Source organism: Entelurus aequoreus, linkage group LG02, assembly GCF_033978785.1.
Source record: "Entelurus aequoreus isolate RoL-2023_Sb linkage group LG02, RoL_Eaeq_v1.1, whole genome shotgun sequence".
Classification (NCBI taxonomy): Eukaryota; Metazoa; Chordata; class Actinopteri; order Syngnathiformes; family Syngnathidae; genus Entelurus; species Entelurus aequoreus.
In genome coordinates, this window is record NC_084732.1 from 68,120,981 (window position 1) to 68,140,474 (window position 19,494).

At 40.3% G+C, this 19,494-nt stretch overlaps 1 protein-coding gene across 19 annotated transcripts in view; it reads right to left on the reverse strand.

Moving 5' to 3' along the window:
* tjp1a (tight junction protein 1a) overlaps positions 1–19,494 on the reverse strand; it is a 217,233-nt gene that overhangs the window by 104,085 nt on the left and 93,654 nt on the right. The window contains exon 1 of one of the 19 annotated variants that reach the window (XM_062031167.1): positions 1,888–2,305. The exons of the other annotated variants lie outside the window; for them this stretch is intronic. Coding sequence (XP_061887151.1) covers positions 1,888–1,911 — 24 coding nt within the window. The 5' untranslated portion in view covers positions 1,912–2,305. Of the gene's footprint in view, positions 1–1,887; positions 2,306–19,494 lie in introns of those variants that run through there. 19 annotated transcript variants of the gene reach the window in all.

Here is a 19,494-nt window from a genome sequence, read left to right on the forward strand (position 1 = left end):
CAGAACTATTATGCTTTGACTTAAAATCCATCCAGCCATCCATCCATTTTCTACCACTTGTCCCTTTCGGGGTCGAGGGGGTGGCTGGAGCCTATACCAGCTGCATTCGGGCGGAAGGCAGGGTACACCCTGGACAAGTCGCCACCTCATCGCAGGGCCAACACAGATAGACAACATTCACACTCACATTCACACACAACCTATCCCCAGGTGCATGTCTTTGGAGGCCGGAAGACGTCGGACTACCCAGAGGGAACCCATGCAGTCACGTGGAGAACATGCAAACTCCATTGACAAAAAATTTTAAACGGAAACTTGTTGTTTATTCTTTACTTACTGATATCGAACCCAGGATCTTTCTCACTGTGAGGCACACACACTAACCTCTGTTCCGCCATGCTGCCCTGCTTAAAATACTGGTCAAAACTGTCCAAAGATGTATTACACCAATATATGTGAGGAGCACACACTTTATGGTGGTAACATAAGTGTAAACGTTAAAAAAACAGATTAAAAAAAAATTGAAACGGAAACTTGTTGTTTATTCTTTACTTACTGATATACAGTTGATCATTTAAATTATATTTAAAGTTTAACTTTGGTGGCAGAATAAATACTTATATTTTCAAATTAATGATAACCATGTAGTTAATCCATCCATCCATCCATCCATTTTATACCGATTGTCCCTTTCGGGGTTACGGGGGTGCTGGAGCCTATCTCAGCTGCATTCGGGCGGAAGGCTGTGTACACCCTGGACACCTCATCGCAGGGCCAACACAGATAGACAGAAAACATTCACACTCACATTCACACACTACGGCCCATTTAGTGCTGCCAATCAACCTATCCCCAGGTGCATATCTTTGGAGGCCGGGAGGATGTCGGAGTACCCACAGGGAACCCATGCGGTCACAGAGAGAACATGCAAACTCCACACAGAAAGACCCCGAGCCCGAGGATCGAACCCAGGATCTTTCTCATTGTGAGGCACACACACTAACCTCTGGTCCGCCATGCTGCCCTGCTTCGACTTAAAATACTGGTCAAAACTGTCCAAAGATGTATTGCACCAATATATGTGAGGAGGTTTGCATTTAATTAAGAACAATTGTTATTAAATTTTATGTATGACCCAAAGAGCACACAATTTATGGTGGTAAAATAAGAGTAATTGTAAAAAAAACAGATTTAAATTTTTTTTTTGACGGAAACTCGTCGTTTTTCCTTTACTTACTGATGTACAGTTGATCTTTTAAATTATATTTAAAGTTTAATTTTGGTGGCAGAATAAATACTTATGTTTTCAAATTAATGATAATCGTGCAATTGATCGTTATTTCAAAATTAATCAAAAATAATGGTGATTATTTCTTTTCCACAATTGTCCAGCCAGAGTGGAAACATTTTGGACACCTCTGATGTACAGTAAGTACAGTACATTAGTACGGATTTGAGTTGGAAAAAAAATCAAATCCCAAACATTTTTTTATAAACGTTATATGTAAAATGCAATATCTTTGTAACTTTGTATCAACACGGATTATTTGCAACAATAATGTCAGGGGCACTTGCAATCAACAGGTTGTCTTCAGGGGATCCACATGCACACAGCAGGGCGATGTTATCAGTCAACACAGGCATGTTATCAAATGGACCAGATAGTAAAAGTCACATTTAGAAAAGCTAACAAGAAGTTCTTGCTCGGGGACAAGATATACTACAAAGTGCATATTTCAGAATAACCTTGAGATCCAAACGCCATCACCCGCTGTGTGCCTCACTTGCATTAGCAAACTTTTATTGCCACTCTAATAAGGAATTACGGTATAACCGAATAGAAAAGACACTTAACACTTTGGTGTCCTTTCTTTTCCAAGCACACACCTTATTTGACGCTTTGGAGGACATTTCCCTGTCCTGTTGGACTTCCAAAGTGACAGCTTAAACGTTCCCGCTGCCTTTGTTTTGATGGCCGAGTGTATGTTCCCTTCCAGTTGAATTGTCGCCCAGCTGCCGCCACGCCGGCCCGCTGTGTTATTTGACTTTATCCGGGAAACATGGCACGGAAAAGTCCAAAGTTCATTATCTTATCGTCGGTGCCTGCGGTGTTAATATCAGCAGCCCTATCCGGTATCCAGACATAGAAAATGACGAGCTCGTGTACCAAAACAAAAAAAAAACACACACACACGACCAAACTCGCTTGGTGTAAATGATTTGGCAGCTAACATCCACTCCAGTATGAAAAGTTGGGGAGAGAAGGCATCATGACGACGGCGCAGAGCAATGGCAGGCGGGGTGAAACTCTCCTTACTCGCCGCTCTCTGTGGAGCCTATGTGGACCGTACCACTGCACACGCAGAGGGGTGGGGCGAATCAAAAACAACGAGGACATGCACATTGACGAGGCGAAAGCAACACAAGCTTATTTAATATAAACTAGGATACCTATTTACGATATTTTCTTGTATTTTGTGGCGGGTGTTCTTTTTAATTTGGTACATTTAAAGCATGTAAATGATGTACACACACCCCTTTATTACGCGGGACGCATGGTCCGGCGATACAATGAGGAGAAGCGACGCCGCTGTCCCCTGCTGATGCTGGATGTTAGGATGGGCTGCACTGCAAAATGGTGATATCGATCCGATGCCAACTGAATCTATAGGGCCAGGATTGCTGCTACCGATACTTTAACAACATTATCTTTAAAGCCAAACGGAAATTAAAAGTTCTTAACTTTTTGAAACATTTTGGATTCTTATATGGGCTTGCTGCAATGCCAGCGCCCATTCACATGCTGCTAAGAAGCAGTGAATGGGCGCTTATTGCAAGCAGCCCATATTATTATTGCTCATACTTCAATCTTTATTATTCTTGTTCCACACGATTCTCTTAAACTTAATACGAGACGAACTGGCCAACGAACCCCCACATATGTTATACCAACCAAACCTAACCCCCCCTCCATATCCCACACCCCGGATTGTAAATAATGTAAATAATTCAATGTATATACTCTGATGATTATCTTGTGTGATGACTGTATTATGATGATAGTATATATCTGTATCATGAATCAATTTAAAGGCCTACTGAAATGAAATTTTCTTATTTAAAGGCCTACTGAAATGTTTTTTTTTTATTTAAACGGGAATAGCAGATCCATTCTATGTGTCATACTTGATCATTTCGCGATATTGCCATATTTTTGCTGAAAGGATTTAGTAGAGAAAATCGACGATAAAGTTCGCAACTTTTGCTCGCTGATAAAAAAAAAGCCTTGCCTGTACCGGAAGTAGCGTGACGTCACAGGAGCTAGTATTCCTCACAATTCCCCATTGTTTACAATGGAGCGAGAGAGATTCGGACCGAGAAAGTGATGATTACCCCATTAATTTGAGCGAGGATGAAAGATTCGTAGATGAGGAACGTTACAGTGAAGGACTTGAGAGACAGTGATGGACGTATCTTTTTTTCGCTCTGACCGTAACTTAGGTACAAGCTGGCTCATTGGATTCCACACTCTCCTTTTTTTATTGTGGATCACGGATTTGTATTTTAAACCACCTCGGATACTATATCCTCTTGAAAATGAGAGTCGAGAACGCGAAATGGACATTCAGTGCCTTTTATCTCCACGACAATACATCGGCGAAATGCTTTAGCTATGAGCTAACGTGATAGCATCGTGCTTTAACTGCATATGGAAACAAAAAAATAAACCCCTGACTAGAAGGATAGATAGAAAATCAACAATACTATTAAACCGTGGACATGTAAATACACGGTTAATGCTTTCCAGGCTGGCGAAGGTTAACAATGCTGTGCTAACGACGCCATTGAAGCTAACTTAGCAACTTAGCAACGGGACCTCACAGAGCTATGCTAAAAACATTAGCTCTCCACCTACGCCAGCCAGCCCTCATCTACTAATCAACACCCGTGCTCACCTGCGTTCCAGCGATCGGCAGAAGGACGAAGGACTTCACCCGATGCCTTTGGCGGCCCGGAGACGTAGGAAGTCAAGGTGAGGTCGGCGGCTAGCGCGGCTAGCGCTCCAACAAAGTCCTCCTGGTTGTGTTGCTGTAGTCCGCTGCTAATACACCGATCCCACCTACAACTGTCTTCTTTGCAGCCTTCATTGTTCATTAAACAAATTGCAAAAGATGTCCAGAATACTGTGGAATTATGAAATGAAAACAGAGCTTTTTGTATAGGATTCTACGGGTACCATAACTTCCGTTACTCTGACTTCGTCACACGCATACGTCATCATACCGCGACGTTTCAGCCGGATATTTCCCGGGAAGTTTTAAAAGTCACTTTATAAGTTAACCCGGCCGTATTGGCATGTGTTGCAATGTTAAGATTTCATCATTGATATATAAACTATCAGACTGCGTGGTCGGTAGTAGTAGGTTTCAGTAGGCCTTTAAACGGGCATAGCAGGTCCATTCTATGTGTCATACTTGGTCATTTCGCGATATTGCCATATTTTTGCTGAAAGGATTTAGTAGAGAACATCGACGATAAAGTTCGCAACTTTTGGTCGCTGATAAAAAAGCCTTGCCTGTACCAAAGGTAGCGTGACGTCACAGGTTGTGGAGCTCCTCACATCTGCACATTGTTTACAATCATGGCCACCAGAAGCGAGAGCGATTCGGACCGAGAAAGTGACGATTACCCCCTTAATTTGAGCGAGGATGAAAGATTTGTGGATGAGGAAAGTGAGAGTGAAGGATTAGAGGGCAGTGGAAGCGATTCAGATAGGGAAGATGCTGTGAGAGGCGGGTGGGACCTGATATTCAGCTGGGAATGACTAAAACAGTAAATGAACACAAGACATATATATACTCTATAAGCCACAACACAACCAGGCTTATATTTAATATGCCACAAATTAATCCCACATAACAAACACCTCCCCCCTCCCGTCCATATAACCTGCCAATACAACTCAAACACCCGCACAACACACTCGATCCCACAGCCCAAAGTACCGTTCACCTCCGTAAAGTTCATACAGCACATATATTTCCCCAAAGTTATGTACGTGACATGCACATAGCGGCACGCACGTACGGGCAAGCGATCAAATGTTTGGAAGCCAAAGCTGCGTACTCACGGTAGCGTGTCTGCTATCCAACTCAAAGTCCTCCTGGTTGTGTTGCTGCAGCCAGCCGCTAATACACCGATCCCACCTACAGCTTTCCTCTTTGCTGTCTTCATAGTTCATTAAACAAATTGCAAAAGATTCACCAACGCAGATGCCCAGAATACTGTGGAATTTTGCGATGAAAACAGACGACTTAATAGCTGGCCACAATGGTGTCCCAATATGTCCGCACAATCCGTGACGTCACGCGCAAACGTCATCATACCGAGACGTTTTCAGCAGAATATTTTGCGGGATATTTAAATTTGCACTTTACTAATCTAACCCGGCCGTATTGGCATGTGTTGCAATGTTAAGATTTCATCATTGATATATAAACTATCAGACTGTGTGGTCGGTAGTAGTGGGTTTCATTAGGCCTTTAAGTGGACCCCGACATAAACAAGTTGAAAAACGTATTCGGGTGTTACCATTTAGTGGTCAATTGTACGGAATATGTACTTCACTGTGCAATCTACGAATAAAAGTTTCAATCAATCAAAAACCGTCGGAAAGGGGCTGTTCGCGCTGATGGCGGTACTTTAAATTGGGACCATTTCGTGTTACCATGGCAACGCTATTCACAAATAAACGGGAAAAAATGGGCCACTAGAATGGGTACGCACCTTTGTAATGGCAAATATTTAAACTTTTTGAGCTACTTTTGCTACCGTTTAACGCAGACTCAGATAACTTGGTATGTGACACTTGTTATCTGTTAGCATGCAAACGATAGCATGTTAGCAAGCTAACTTAAGCATGCTAACTTTTTAATCTAATATTACACTTTTTTTCTATTTCCGCAGCCATACACCTTTGAGTCATATAACTTGGTATATGAAACATGCTGACTGTTATCATGCTATCATTGGCACACATACCAAGTGTTAGCATTTTTATGTAAACATGCTACTGTTTTAGGCTAGCTCTGTGGCTCATTTTGTACAGTTACACCTAAAACTCACGGATTCAGGCACTCGGCACCATCTAATAAGTATGGCGGCTTCCAGCGACCCCCGGCCAGAAGTCCAGAGTTCAGATAGCAGGCCCATCAACATTTGCGTGTGAATTTTCTAGTTTCTTTTAATCTTTTGCTCAAATTTTTCAATAAACTTCAGTCCTAAATAAAAAATATCAAACATTTGATGTTTTTATTTATTTTTTTACCCTTTGGGGAGACATTTGATCAGATGATAACAAGGATTTTAATTAGTTAACAAAAACTAATGTTATGCAAATACTAATATTACTAATATCCATCCATCCATCCCATCCATTTTCTAACGCTTGTCCCTTTCGGGGTCGCGGGGGTTCTGGAGCCTATCTCACTGCATTCGGGTGGTAGGCGGGGTACACCCTGGACAAGTCGCCACCTCGTCGCAGGGCCAACACAGATAGACAGACAACATTCACACTCACACACTCGGCCAATTTAGTGTTCCCCAATCAACCTATCCCGTCTTTGAAAGTGGGAGGAAGCCAAAGTACCCGTAGGGAACCCACGTAGTCACGTGGAGAACATGCAAACTCCACACAGAAAGATCTCAAGCCCACGATCAAACCCAGGACCTTCATATTGTGAGGCACACGCACTAACCCCTGTGGCACCGTGCTGCTAATGTACTAATATCCGAAAGCGGTGACATCATTTGATCAAAACGCCTTCAAATGATTGAAAAATAGTGTTATAGTGTTGAAATGACTAATTGTATTCATCAGATTAATCACACTTTTGAATTTGGATTAATCAGGATCAGAGGTGTGGACTCGAGTCACATGACTTGGACTCGAGTCAGACACGAGTCATGAATTTGATGACTTTAGACTCGACTTGACAAAATGTAAAGAGACCTGCAACTCGACTTATACTTGAACATCAATGACTTGTGACTTCACTTGGACTTGAGCCTTTTGACTTGACATTACTTGCTACTTTCCCCAAAACCCAAAGATTAAAAAGTTTTTCAGAAGTGCTCCGTATCTTTCATTTTGTACTTGTTTGTCTATCTATCAGCGTGGCCTGTTTGTCAAGCGTGTGTGCTCTCAGTACAATAGCAAATCAAATTAGTTCTACGTTGTTTTCGTCCCAAGGCACTCATCCAATCAAATTGCAGGAAAACCAACGAAGAAGAATTGTCAAACGACGCGCCAGTGAGAAAAAAATGACGCCAAAGTTGGTTTCGTACGGGTATAAAAACTACGACTTGGTCAACAAAAAACAAATTGCCGTATGCAAAACATGCAGTTCGAATATTACAGACGGAGACGCAACAACTTCCAACTTCGTTCGACATTTGAAGATGCACAAAGAAGGGTAAGTTTTGAATGTAAGCTAACGTTTATTGGCTAAGTAACGTGACTTTTATTTGCTGTGTAGTTAAATCAGTGAGGCTGCAAACTCACTGCTAACGTTATAACCATAGACATCTTATAAGTAGACGCAGCATCGACCGCTACTGCCTACTGGCGCTGACGAGACGCGGGGCCGCCATCTTGGAGTGGTGATCCGCTTCACTCAGTGCAATTCATTTGGCAGGAACAAAGAACTGTCAGCGCATTTAATTCATTTTACCTCACTAAATACCACTGATTTTCACGTGCTTTTTTGTCATACGTGTAGCTATGATAAAGGACACATGTTTTGGCGTCTTTTATTATTCATAGTTTGCTTAACAGTAATAGAATATTCTTATATGCTATAAGTGACCAGACGTCCGAGATCAAAACTGGGAATATAATCCCAGAGAAGGGGGAAAAAAACGGTTAGCTATTTTTAAGTTAAAGAAACAATATGATTAGGTTATATATACATGCGTATATCCTACATAAACAATGTATGAATTCATTAGATATCTATATATCTTATAGACTGTATCTCTGTTGCTGCAGCAGAGAGTTTATTCTGTTTTAACACTTTGTATTGATATTTTGTATTACATTCTTCCCTTAAATGATCATGTTTACAGTGATTGTTTTATATGTATTTTTTATGTATGTCGCTTTGGATAAAGGCGTCTGCCAAATACTTAAACATAAACATATATAAACACCTGAAAGTCTTTATGTCAGCTAAAACCACCAATCTGTTTCACTGGATTCAGAATAAAACCAAATTCTGTCTTACCCAACTTGAAGACTTATTCCTGGTTACAATTATACTGTTAAGAAAGTATTGTCTTATATTTTGCCTAAAATGAGAATGCATCATAATCAGTGGCGGCTGGTGAATTTTGTTTTAGGTGGGGCTGAAAGTTGGTAAACCAAACCCTTGTAGGGGCGTCATCCTCCCCCAGAAGATTTCTTTGTGATTTTCACATACAAATATTGAAGATCTTTGCTCCTTCTCATCTCTGTGGTAATATTCTTTTCACAAAATACAACCAATAGTACGTTAATGTTAAATCTTACATGTGAAAAGTAATCCCCCGATTCCTATTTTCAACAGTCTGCTCATTTGAGCAGGAAAATGCTGAACACCAGCCCGGCATCTTTGTTTTCTACCTGTCAACTGTCAGTTTAGGCTGCTCGCCGGCTCCTCATCACCACTTCAAGATGGCGGCCAAATTACTTGTGTCGCAGCAGCCAATGCTGCGTCTACTTATAAGATGTCTATGGTTATAACGTCATTGCAAACACGGCAATCTGTTGCGTCCACTGCAGTTCGCTACCTTATTCATACTTTTTGTCAAGTGATTTTTTTAAGCAGTGTTGCATGAGGTACCTATACATAACGTTACGTTAGTCAATGTATCACACACAGTAACGTAACGTTAGACGGCGGTCAGCAGCACCGCGTATTTTAGCCACCTACAAAAACACAAACAGTCAAATAAAGGTCAGTTAAAATGTATACTATATTAAGAATATGTGTACATATTGCATAGGGCCCTGACATCTAAAAAGTACAACTCTGTTCATTGTTATGTTCATGTATTTGTTATGTTTTTCATGTGTACGCACACATTAACACACATACAGTATGAGCAAAAATCCTTTTCAACTTATACTCAACTGAATAGACTGCAAAGACAAGATACTTAACGTTCGAACTGGAAAACTTTGTTTTTTGCAAATATTAGCTCATTTGGAATTTGATGCCTGCAACATGTTTCAAAAAAGCTGGCACAAGTGACAAAAAAGACTGAGAAAGTTGAGGAATCCATGATATGTTGCCATCCAAGCAACATCTTTTTCATGGACGCCCCTGCTTATTTCAGCAAGACAATGCCAAGCCATGTGTTACAACAGCGTGGCTTCAAAGTAAAAGAGTGCGGGTACTAGACTGGCCTGCCTGTAGTCCAGACCTGTCTCCCATTAAAAATGTGTGGCACATTATGAAGCGTAAAATACCACAACGGACTGTTGAACAACTTAAGCTGTACATCAAGCAAGAATGGGAAATAATTCCACCTGAAAAGCTTCCAAAATTGGTCTCCTCAGTTCCCAAACGTTTACTGAGTGTTGTTAAAAGGAAAGGCCATTTAACAGGGTGGTAAAAATGCCTCTGTGCCAACTTTTTTGCAACGTGTTGCTGCCAATAAATTCCAAGTTAATGATTATTTGTAAAATAAATTAGGATTCTCAGTTCGAACATTAAATATCTTGTCTTTGCAGTCTATTCAGTTGAATATAAGTTGAAAAGGATTTGCAAATCATTGTATTATGTCTTTATTTACGAATTACACAACGTGCCAACCTCACTGGTTTTGTACAATAAAAACATAATTTACATACAATACTAAAAATGCTATACTACTTTATTACAGACATATTTCAGCAAAATAAGGTAAATTGTGCAAAATAAGTTTAAAACAATAAAACGCTACTCCAGCCTCCTTGTGCCCACAAACTTACAGATTCAGTACCGACAATCTGACAATATCAACAACACAACAACAACAAAACATGGCAATGTGATCATAAAAAGGATAAAAGAAAACTATCCACATCATGTATGCTTAATTTTTGTGTGCGGCAATATTAGGAGATGTTGTTACACAAGTATCTTGCATTTGGAAAAAAAAAGGAATGTGAAAGCTAGTTAGACCTAAAATTCTGTATTCATAGTATTAGGTCATCATTTGCATCTTTGTTGTTAATGGTGAGCTTGTGCAGCCTACGTACAGCAGGAACAACAAACAAATTCCTCACATAAAAAGGCAACATTGGCAGGGGTGTTTGCGAGCTGATAAGTCACCCTCACAGGAGACCACAAAAGCCATTCAGTCCTGTTCCTTTGACTTCCTAAACCTGACCCCACCCACAGGATACGACAATCCCAGCTTGCATTGTTTCACAATTTACTCATGCTTTTGCAAATAATTTGCCATTTAAAAAAAAAAACTGACGAATTAGGAATGACACATGATGATTACATTATCAAACAGTCACTGTCTGACTTTTGCCAAACAAGCTTGTATAAATCTAGCTATTTCTAACGATTATTTCCCTTCTCTCTCTTGCTGAGGGTGGGTTGCTTAGCAGCGGTGTAGGTGGTCTGGAGGTTAATTCTCACCAGACATAATCCTACAAGGCTAAAAAAAATACCGTCACAGACATGTCCTCAGGATTCCTAAAGAAAGGCCAGGTCACTCTTTTGTAATTTTGCCTATTATTCACAATCCTTATGAGGGACAAGAACACATACAGTCGTGGTCAAAAGTTTACATACACTTGTAAAGAACATAATGTCATGGCTGTCTTGAGTTTCCAATAATTTCTACAACTCTTATTTTTTTGTGATAGAGTGATTGGAGCACATACTTGTTGGTCACAAAATACATTCATGAAGTTTGGTTCTTTAATTAATTTATTATGGGTCTACTGAAAATGTGACCAAATCGGCAGGGTCAAAAGTATACATACAGCAATGTTAATATTTGGTTACATGTCCCTTGGCAAGTTTCACTGCAGTAAGGCACTTTTGGTAGCCATCCACAAGCTTCTGGCAAGCTTCTGGTTGAATTTTTGACCACTCCTAGAATTAAGGTTTTAGAATGGCCTTCCCAAAGTCCTGATTTAAACGTGTGGACAATGCTAAAGAAACAAGTCCATGTCAGAAAACCAACAAATTTAGCTGAACTGCACCAATTGTCAAGAGGAGTGGTCAAAAATTCCACCAGAAGCTTGCCAGAAGCTTGTGGATGGCTACCAAAAGTAATCAGTGATGTTGTCGAAGAAAAAAGCGAACACTGTGATGCCTTTGTGAAGTTAATGCGCCGCCGTATGCTTAAAATGAGCAAAATACGCAAGTATGACATGTTATTATGAATGTACCTGTTACAACATCACATATAAACATGCAGCATAAAATCCCCTGATGAGCAGGGAAACCTGCGAAACAGGCTTGTAGGGATGATATAGCCTCTTGTGTTTTTTCCTCACCTAACATAAATTGCGCTCTTTTGAGCACTGAACAACAGATAAACCACAGAAACCTCGACTATATACTTACAGCATGTATATAAAACGTTGATGGAAGTGTTTGGAGTTTTTTTCAAGTGCTTTATAGGCAAAATAGATTGACGCACATAGGCTCTATTGTAAGCAGACTTTTGTTCGCATGTATTTACAACCAGAAATACTGGACTATAAGCCACTAGCTTTTTTTTCTTACCCATTGCACCATGCTGCTTATAAAACGGTGCAGCTAATGTATGGATTTTTCTTCGCTGATGGCCATAATAGAAACAGTGTCAAAAAAATCAAGCTAAGACACTGAAAAGGTGTTTTATTGTTTGAGCTATGGCGCCATCTTTTGGACGAGTTGGCTCACTGCAAGCGCTACAGTGCCTTTCTGTTTAGAGCTTTAAACCGGAAGTAAAGTGCCGTTCCGTCTTCTATTTGTCCATAGCGTTTCTACTCCTATGGATTTTTCATTCACCACTCCAAGGTACGTTTGTTAACCCTAAACCCTAACCCTAAAGTTTTACAATACAACTCAAACAATTCTTATTTACTAAACCGTCCCATGGCTCATGTCTGTAGGAGTGTTCTCATGCATATTTGTACGTGCTATTGTAATGTAATCAAGCTAGCGTCATTAGCAGCAACTAATATGCTAACACGTGTCTGTGTTAGTATTTTTAACCTGAAATGGCATTCTGTTTTTGTTGTTTCAGTGTTGTAAATTCACCAAAATATCACAGTGGAGTTATTGAGTCTGTTTAGCTGTTTGGAGAGTTAGCTTCCCCAGCTAGTGGGTTCATGACGATGACTTCTGTTTTGTTAGATCAGCCATTTTATTGTCGTGTTACACACTATATTGCCAAAAGTATTTGGCCACCCATCCAAATGATGAGAATCAGGTGCCCTAATCACTTGGCCCGGTGTATAAAATCAAGCACTTAGGCATGGAGACTGTTTCTACAAACATTTGTGAAAGAATGGGCCGCTCTCAGCGATTTCCAGCGTGGAACTGTCATAGGATGCTACCTGTGCAACAAATCCAGTTGTGAAATTTCCTCGCTCCTAAATTTTTCCAAAGTCAACTTTAGTATAAGAAAAGTGAAGAGTTTGGGAACAACAGCAAGTCAGCCACCAAGTGGTAGGCCACGTAAACTGACAGAGAGGGTTCAGCGGATGCTAAAGCACATTGTGCAGAAAGTTTTTGCACTGTCAGTTGCTACAGAGCTCCAAACTTCATGTGACCTTCCAATTAGCCCGCGTACAGTACACAAAAAGCTTCATGGAATGGGTTTCCATGGCCGAGCAGCTGCATCTAAGCCATACATCACCAAGTCCAATGCAAAGCGTGGGATGCAGTGGTGTAAAGCATGTCGCCACTGGACTCTAGAGCAGTGGAGACGCCTTCTCTGGACTGATGAGTCACGCTTTTCCATCTGGCAATCTGATGGACCAGTCTGAGTTTGGAGGTTGCCAGGAGAACGGTACATTTTGGACTGCATTGTGCCGAGTGTGAAGTTTGTTGGAGGAGGAATTATGGTGTGGGGTTGTTTTTCAGGAGTTGGGCTTGGCCCCTTAGTTCCAGTAAAAGGAACTTTGAATGCTCCAGGATACCAAAACATTTTGGACAATTCCAAGGGATGGCACTTCAAGTTCATATGTGAGTAAAGGCAGGTGGCCAAATACTTTTTGGCAATATACTGTATGTGTGGACGCAATTAAGGTATGTAAATAAACATTTACAAAATATTTCTGTGTAAATAACTCATTTCCCAACGTATATGTCTGCAGTTTATAATCTGGTGCGGCTAATTATATAGAACACATTTGTATTCCTTCTAAATTTTAGTGGGTGTCGCTTGTACACCGTTGCCCTCTATAGTCCGACAAATACGTTAGAATAGTTAGAATGCATAAAAAAAGAAAAACATGCCTGTCCTACATAAGGATTGTGAATGATAAGCCCGCCTTCCGCCCGAAGCAGCTGAGATAGGCTCCAGCACCCCCCGCGACCCCGAACGGGACAAGCGGTAGGAAATGGACGGATGGATGGGTTCCCCTTTAAAAAGTCATGTGCACCCTTACCTACACTAAGAAAACCTATACTTCTCCTTAAAACAGACACTCAGTGAAACACAAAGACGATACATACTAGTATTGATGCAAGTCGTTCGCTCCTTCTGAAGCTCCTCAAGCGCCTGTCAGGATCGAGCAGTGCGGACAGCAGGATGTTTAACATGACGACTGATATGAAATAGAAAATGAATAAATCCTTGAAAATGACAGCAGCCTTCCTCTGCTCTCTCGTCCACCACACCTGCGTTTGCGCCTCAGATGCTCCGAGCAGGACATTAATGACATTCCACAGGGATCAAAGTGATCTTTGTCTCATATGCTTGCGTCCTTGCTATTATAGCTTCCTCTCTCTCTCTTATCTGTTTGCACCTCACAAACACACAAAAGCACAGCGACGCCAACTCATTTTGTTGACTTCAAAGCTCAGGTGCGCTCACGGAAGAACAGGCGCGTGGAAATCAGGCGAGCGTGGAGGCCTGAACACATCACAGGGTTCACTCAACCAGTAGTCAACATCTGCACATACAAGCTAATGTACATATGTATGCGAAATGCAAAAACCCTTGCTTGGAGCTAAAGTTCTTAGGCAGATGTTTCATTATCTCCATCTGTCTTGAGTTTGGCGTCTGAGAGGGAGTGTGTGATCCCTCCGTGTGCCCTGTTGACTCAAGCCGTCCTGCGGGTCCAGCAGAGGTTTTTGATTTCTTCACTCTAATGAAAACCTTCTGGCAGACTACATGAGGTTTCTATCAGTCTTCCACAGTACCACTGAGCAAATAAACAGTGGCTATATACTATCAGCACATCATAAGGATTCTAACCTTCAGAATGTAGAGTAAATATTGTGATTTTAGCAGTATTTCATGAGTAAGGACTGCTTTGCAAAAGGACACGTTTCTGCTTAGGTTGGTGACTGTAGATTAGTATCACATTGCAGGATTAGGAAGCTCCTCTCCATTTCACATCTTTCCTTCCAGGTCAATATTGTTAAGGCTTTTGTGGAAAAATCAGATAGTTAACACAAACCTGGGTTTGTCCTACTGTAGGGATTCCCTACCACTGTGCCACATCACTAACTCTGACTGTAATTAGTCAGAAAATTATGATTTATTGTTTACACTGCAAATTACCGTATTTTCCGGACTATAAGGCGCACTTAAAATCCTTTTTTTCCCCCTCAAAACTCGACAGTGCGCCTTATAACCCGGTGCGCCTAATGTAAGGAATATTTCTGGTTTTGCTTACGGACCTCGAAGCTATTTTATTTGGTACATGGTGTAATGATAAGTGTAACCAGTAAATAGCAGTCAAACATAAGAGATACATGTAGACTGCAATATGACTCAAGTAAACAACACCAAAATTGTATATTTTCCATTGAAAATATAGAACATTATACATGGCGCTCAAAAACCAAATCTGAAATGTTTTAGTGCGACTTTGGTAAGCTATGAAGCCGCACGGCTTTATGGATTGTATTGTGCTTCACAGTATTATTATGGTGTGTGTATAAGGTAAGACATATTATCTGGCGTTTTGTTTTGCAATATTATGCAAAAGCAACTTTCTTACCTTCTGGTACCTGCTGATCTGTATTTGGGATCTGCATAAGTCCCGAAAAATTGTGCGCTTCTGCCTTTGTAGTCCGTGCCAACACCGTAGTCGATAAGCTTCTCATTTTTCCTTTATCTTTTTGTTATGGGACATTCATCCTCCGCTGTTGCCATTTCTAATACAAAGTAGTGTAAAGTTCTTACTTGTATCTGCCATGAAAGTGCTAAAACATACCGGTATAGTGAGTTTACATTATTCACCCAAGGAACTTTAGTTATTAGAGCATACGTGCGACATAAAACACATGTAACACATATTTGGTATAAAAAGAGCTGTGACTGAGCTATCAGATAGACTTAGAAGGGATTCAAGGAATTCAAGGAGCTGCTGTTAGGAGTTCTTGTTCATTTGCCTGATGGCCGAGGGGAAAAAACTGTTCAGGTGGCGGGAGGTGTGGGTCTGGATGGAGCGTAGTCTCCTGCCTGAGGGGAGAGGGGAGACTCGCACGTTTGCACCAAGAAAAATTCCTAGTTTGTGAACCCATTCACAAACAATGGCAATAAAACTATTCTGATTGTGATTGTGATTCTGATTCTGATACTTGCCAACTCTCCCGGTTTTACCGGGAGACTCCCGGTATTCAGCGCCTCTCCCGATAACCTCCCGGCAGAAATGTTTTCCCGACAAACTCCCGGAATTCAGCCGGAGCTGGAGGCCACGCCCCCTCCAGCTCAATGCGGACCTGAGTGGGGACAGCCTGTTCTCACGTCCGCTTTCCCACAATATAAACAGCTTGCCTGCCCAATGACGTCATAACATCTACGGCTTTTAGAGAGTAGAGTGCACAACTGCGCACACAACAAGGAGACGAAGCAGAAGAACGAGGAAGTTACAGACAAGATGAAGAAATACGCTTGCAAGTTCCAAAACCAATGGAAACAAGAATTTCAGTTCATCCAGGACAGTTCGAAGGGGAAAGGGTATGTTGCCTGTACATTTTGTAGAACAGACTTCTCCATTGAACACGGTGGCCGAAATGATATACTCATTCATGAACGGAGAGCGAAGCACATGGCGGCGGCAGCGCAGCACCGTTCACAGCCCAGTATTATGGGCCACCTCGCAAAATGGAGACCCGATGGTGTAACATATGCCGAGACAAAGATGGCTATGCTGAAGTACAACAATGAGTAGATGAGTGTTGTGTGTATATGTGTAAATAAATGAACACTAAAATTCAAGTATTTATTTTATTTATATATATAATTTTAAAAAAAAAAATATATATATATATAGAGCTAGAATTAACTGAAAGTCAAGTATTTTATACTTTATATATATATATATATATATATATATATATATATATATATATATATATATATATATATATATATATATATATATATATACATATATATATATATATATGAAACACTTGAGTTGGTGAATTCTAGCTGTAAATATACTCCCCTCTTAACCACGCCCCCAACCACGCCCACCACCCCCCACCCCCCCACCCCCGACCACCCCCCCCACCCCCCACCTCCCGGTATCGGAGGTCTCAAGGTTGGCAAGTATGTATTAGAGAGTTCCGGTCGGACGGTTTTTCACGGGACACATTTCCGGCGGATGAGGAGATGCTGCTCTGTTATTGATTTAAGTAAAGTCTGAATGTTATTAAAACAGTTAGCTCCATCTTTTGACACTTCTTCCACTCCCGTCCTTGCACGCTACACCGCTACAACAAAGATGAAGGAGAGAAAACGCTGCCGAAGGTGAGCCACGTAAATAAGACCGCCCACAAAACGGCACATCCTGAAGCGACTGTCAAAAAGTGGCTTGAAGATGATCTGTAAAACATAATCTATGCAACATGTTGACCAAAGAAGCACCATTACATGTTATGTAGACCACAAGGAAGTGTTTTCAATGTAAACATTTTTTAATAATATGACTCCTTTAATGCGCCCTATAATCCGGTGCGCCTTATGTATGAAAAAAGATCAACAATAGACCAGTCATCGGCAGTGTGCTTTATAATATGGTGCGCCCTATGGTCCGGAAAATACGGTATTTGCCACTTGCCAAGATTTAAAATTGTATTTATAGAAATGTCCCTAGTTGTAAAAACTATTTACTTATTATCAGCCATTGACATCATAATCTTAATTTTAGCATGAATAATTATATTTTGTCTATCCTAGTTTAAAAATGTGAAAATTTAAAGAATAACGATTCAAATAAGATATTTTGTATTTCCTCACATAGAAAATCTTGTTTAAAGATTCTGCAACATCGCGAGGATGCTTAATTTAGGAGTTGCAAGTTAAATAATGCTTGTTGTACGTGAATATTTCTATCTTAAAAGTCCTGCTAATTTCTAAACATACAAATCTTAATTTAGGATGCCGTATCATCATTAGCTGCATTTACAGATAATTTCACTAATTTGTGGTATTGTTTTCCAGTTTATGAATATTGTACAGTGGAACCTCGATTTACAAACTCAATTGGTTCCTAAACAGGGTTCGTAAATGGAAATGTTTGTATATTGAAGCCAATTTATTCATAAGAAAGAATGTAAACATGAACAATATGTTACAGCCTCGACAAAAGTCCATATTTTAGTGAAAGTTTGTACAGTTTGAACACAATATAAAGTGTTATAAAATACTGTAAATCAAACAAACAAAGCAAGGAGGTGATAGATCAACCTTCTATTTATTAACATAGCTAAAACAACAACTAGCTTAACTGTCCTCATTTGTCGCCGGCCTACTTATACGCACACACACCGTCACTAGCCCTGTGGTGGTGCACTCACAGTTTGAAATCACAAAACTTCTTACCTTTCACAGCCAGGTCCCTACAATGATTAGGAATAAAAAATAAAATACATTTTACCTTGTCGGTGGCAATGTCGACAACGCTGTGGATCCTTCCTGAATGTTTCAAATGGCACTATGCTTGTCCATGTCTTTCTTTGGACTCATATTGGGCTCGCAAAACCAAACACTTTAAAGATACACAAAGTATAACTGGGGCTACGTAACAGCACTGCTGGGCTGACTAAAAGAGAAATTTACAATCAACCCCAATAACTCCTACCAAATTAAATGTGCTGTGTGTGTGTGTTTACTAGCAAATACTAGAATTCACTTGTTTCCTCTCATTGTTGGCCTATTTGCACACAATGCTAACCTACAGACAATGAGTTAATACCCAGTGTTACTCATCAAAGTCACTTCTCCAGTATGCGGTGTAAAGACTGACTCATTTCACACCACACAGAATTACGGTGTATATTTTCTCCTATTTACATTTTTAAAGACTACTATAGCAACATCAGGTGTCTTAAAATGAAGTCACAGACAACGTAACACTTTTGTGGCACAGGTCAAGAGTCATACTGTTGTAACAGAGATATGTTAAATACCTTACAGGAACATCTTGTTGGCACACTATACACTGTATAGTATACAGTGTTTCCCCCCCCAACCTTGCTGCGTGTGTTCTTGTTACATCTCCAAAATTAAATTACCTTAATGAATAGTATTGTTTTTCTTTACTCATTACTCTGTTTTTATCAACACGTATGTTTCCAAAACACTTTTCATATTCCCCAATTTTTATATGATCTGGTTTTCGCCCAAATATCGTACGTGTTATAGTACAGCCAAACATTGCACAAAGTAACTTTGCCCTAGGAGAAAGCTGGGGAATGAGTGTCCAAAGAAAGAATAATAGGCGTTGGTGACTTAATCTCTGTACTTTTTAAACTGCGAATGACTGCAAAATAAGCCATGAAGGGACCAAAGAAAGTTGCAAGTGCCAGCAATTTGACAAAGAAGGTGAGAAACACTATTGAATCAAAGAAAAAAACAAAGGTGTCTGTGTGGCTCTCCCCTCCCCTCCTCCCTCTTTGCTCATCACTGTTTTTACCAACAATAGTCTTCAATCAATGTAAAAGTAAAGTTAAATCCACGTCATTCATCATGTATATGTATTTTACATTGTTTATGCATGTAAAATTGTAATTACTCTCTATAAAAGGCGTTTTGTGTACATATGTTTGGGTGTCTGCAACATATTATTTCGTTTGGGAAACATTGCTCCAGCTTTTGTCCGACCTTTTGGAAAGGATAACGAAACCCGAGGTATAAAAATCAGAGTGGCATCTGCAGTACGTACGCACTTTTAGAAATATCCATTGACAAAACCGATTAAAAAGTAGCTTTAATCATCATTTCATTGAGTACTAGATTTAATATCAAATTTGACAATAAAGTATGGCA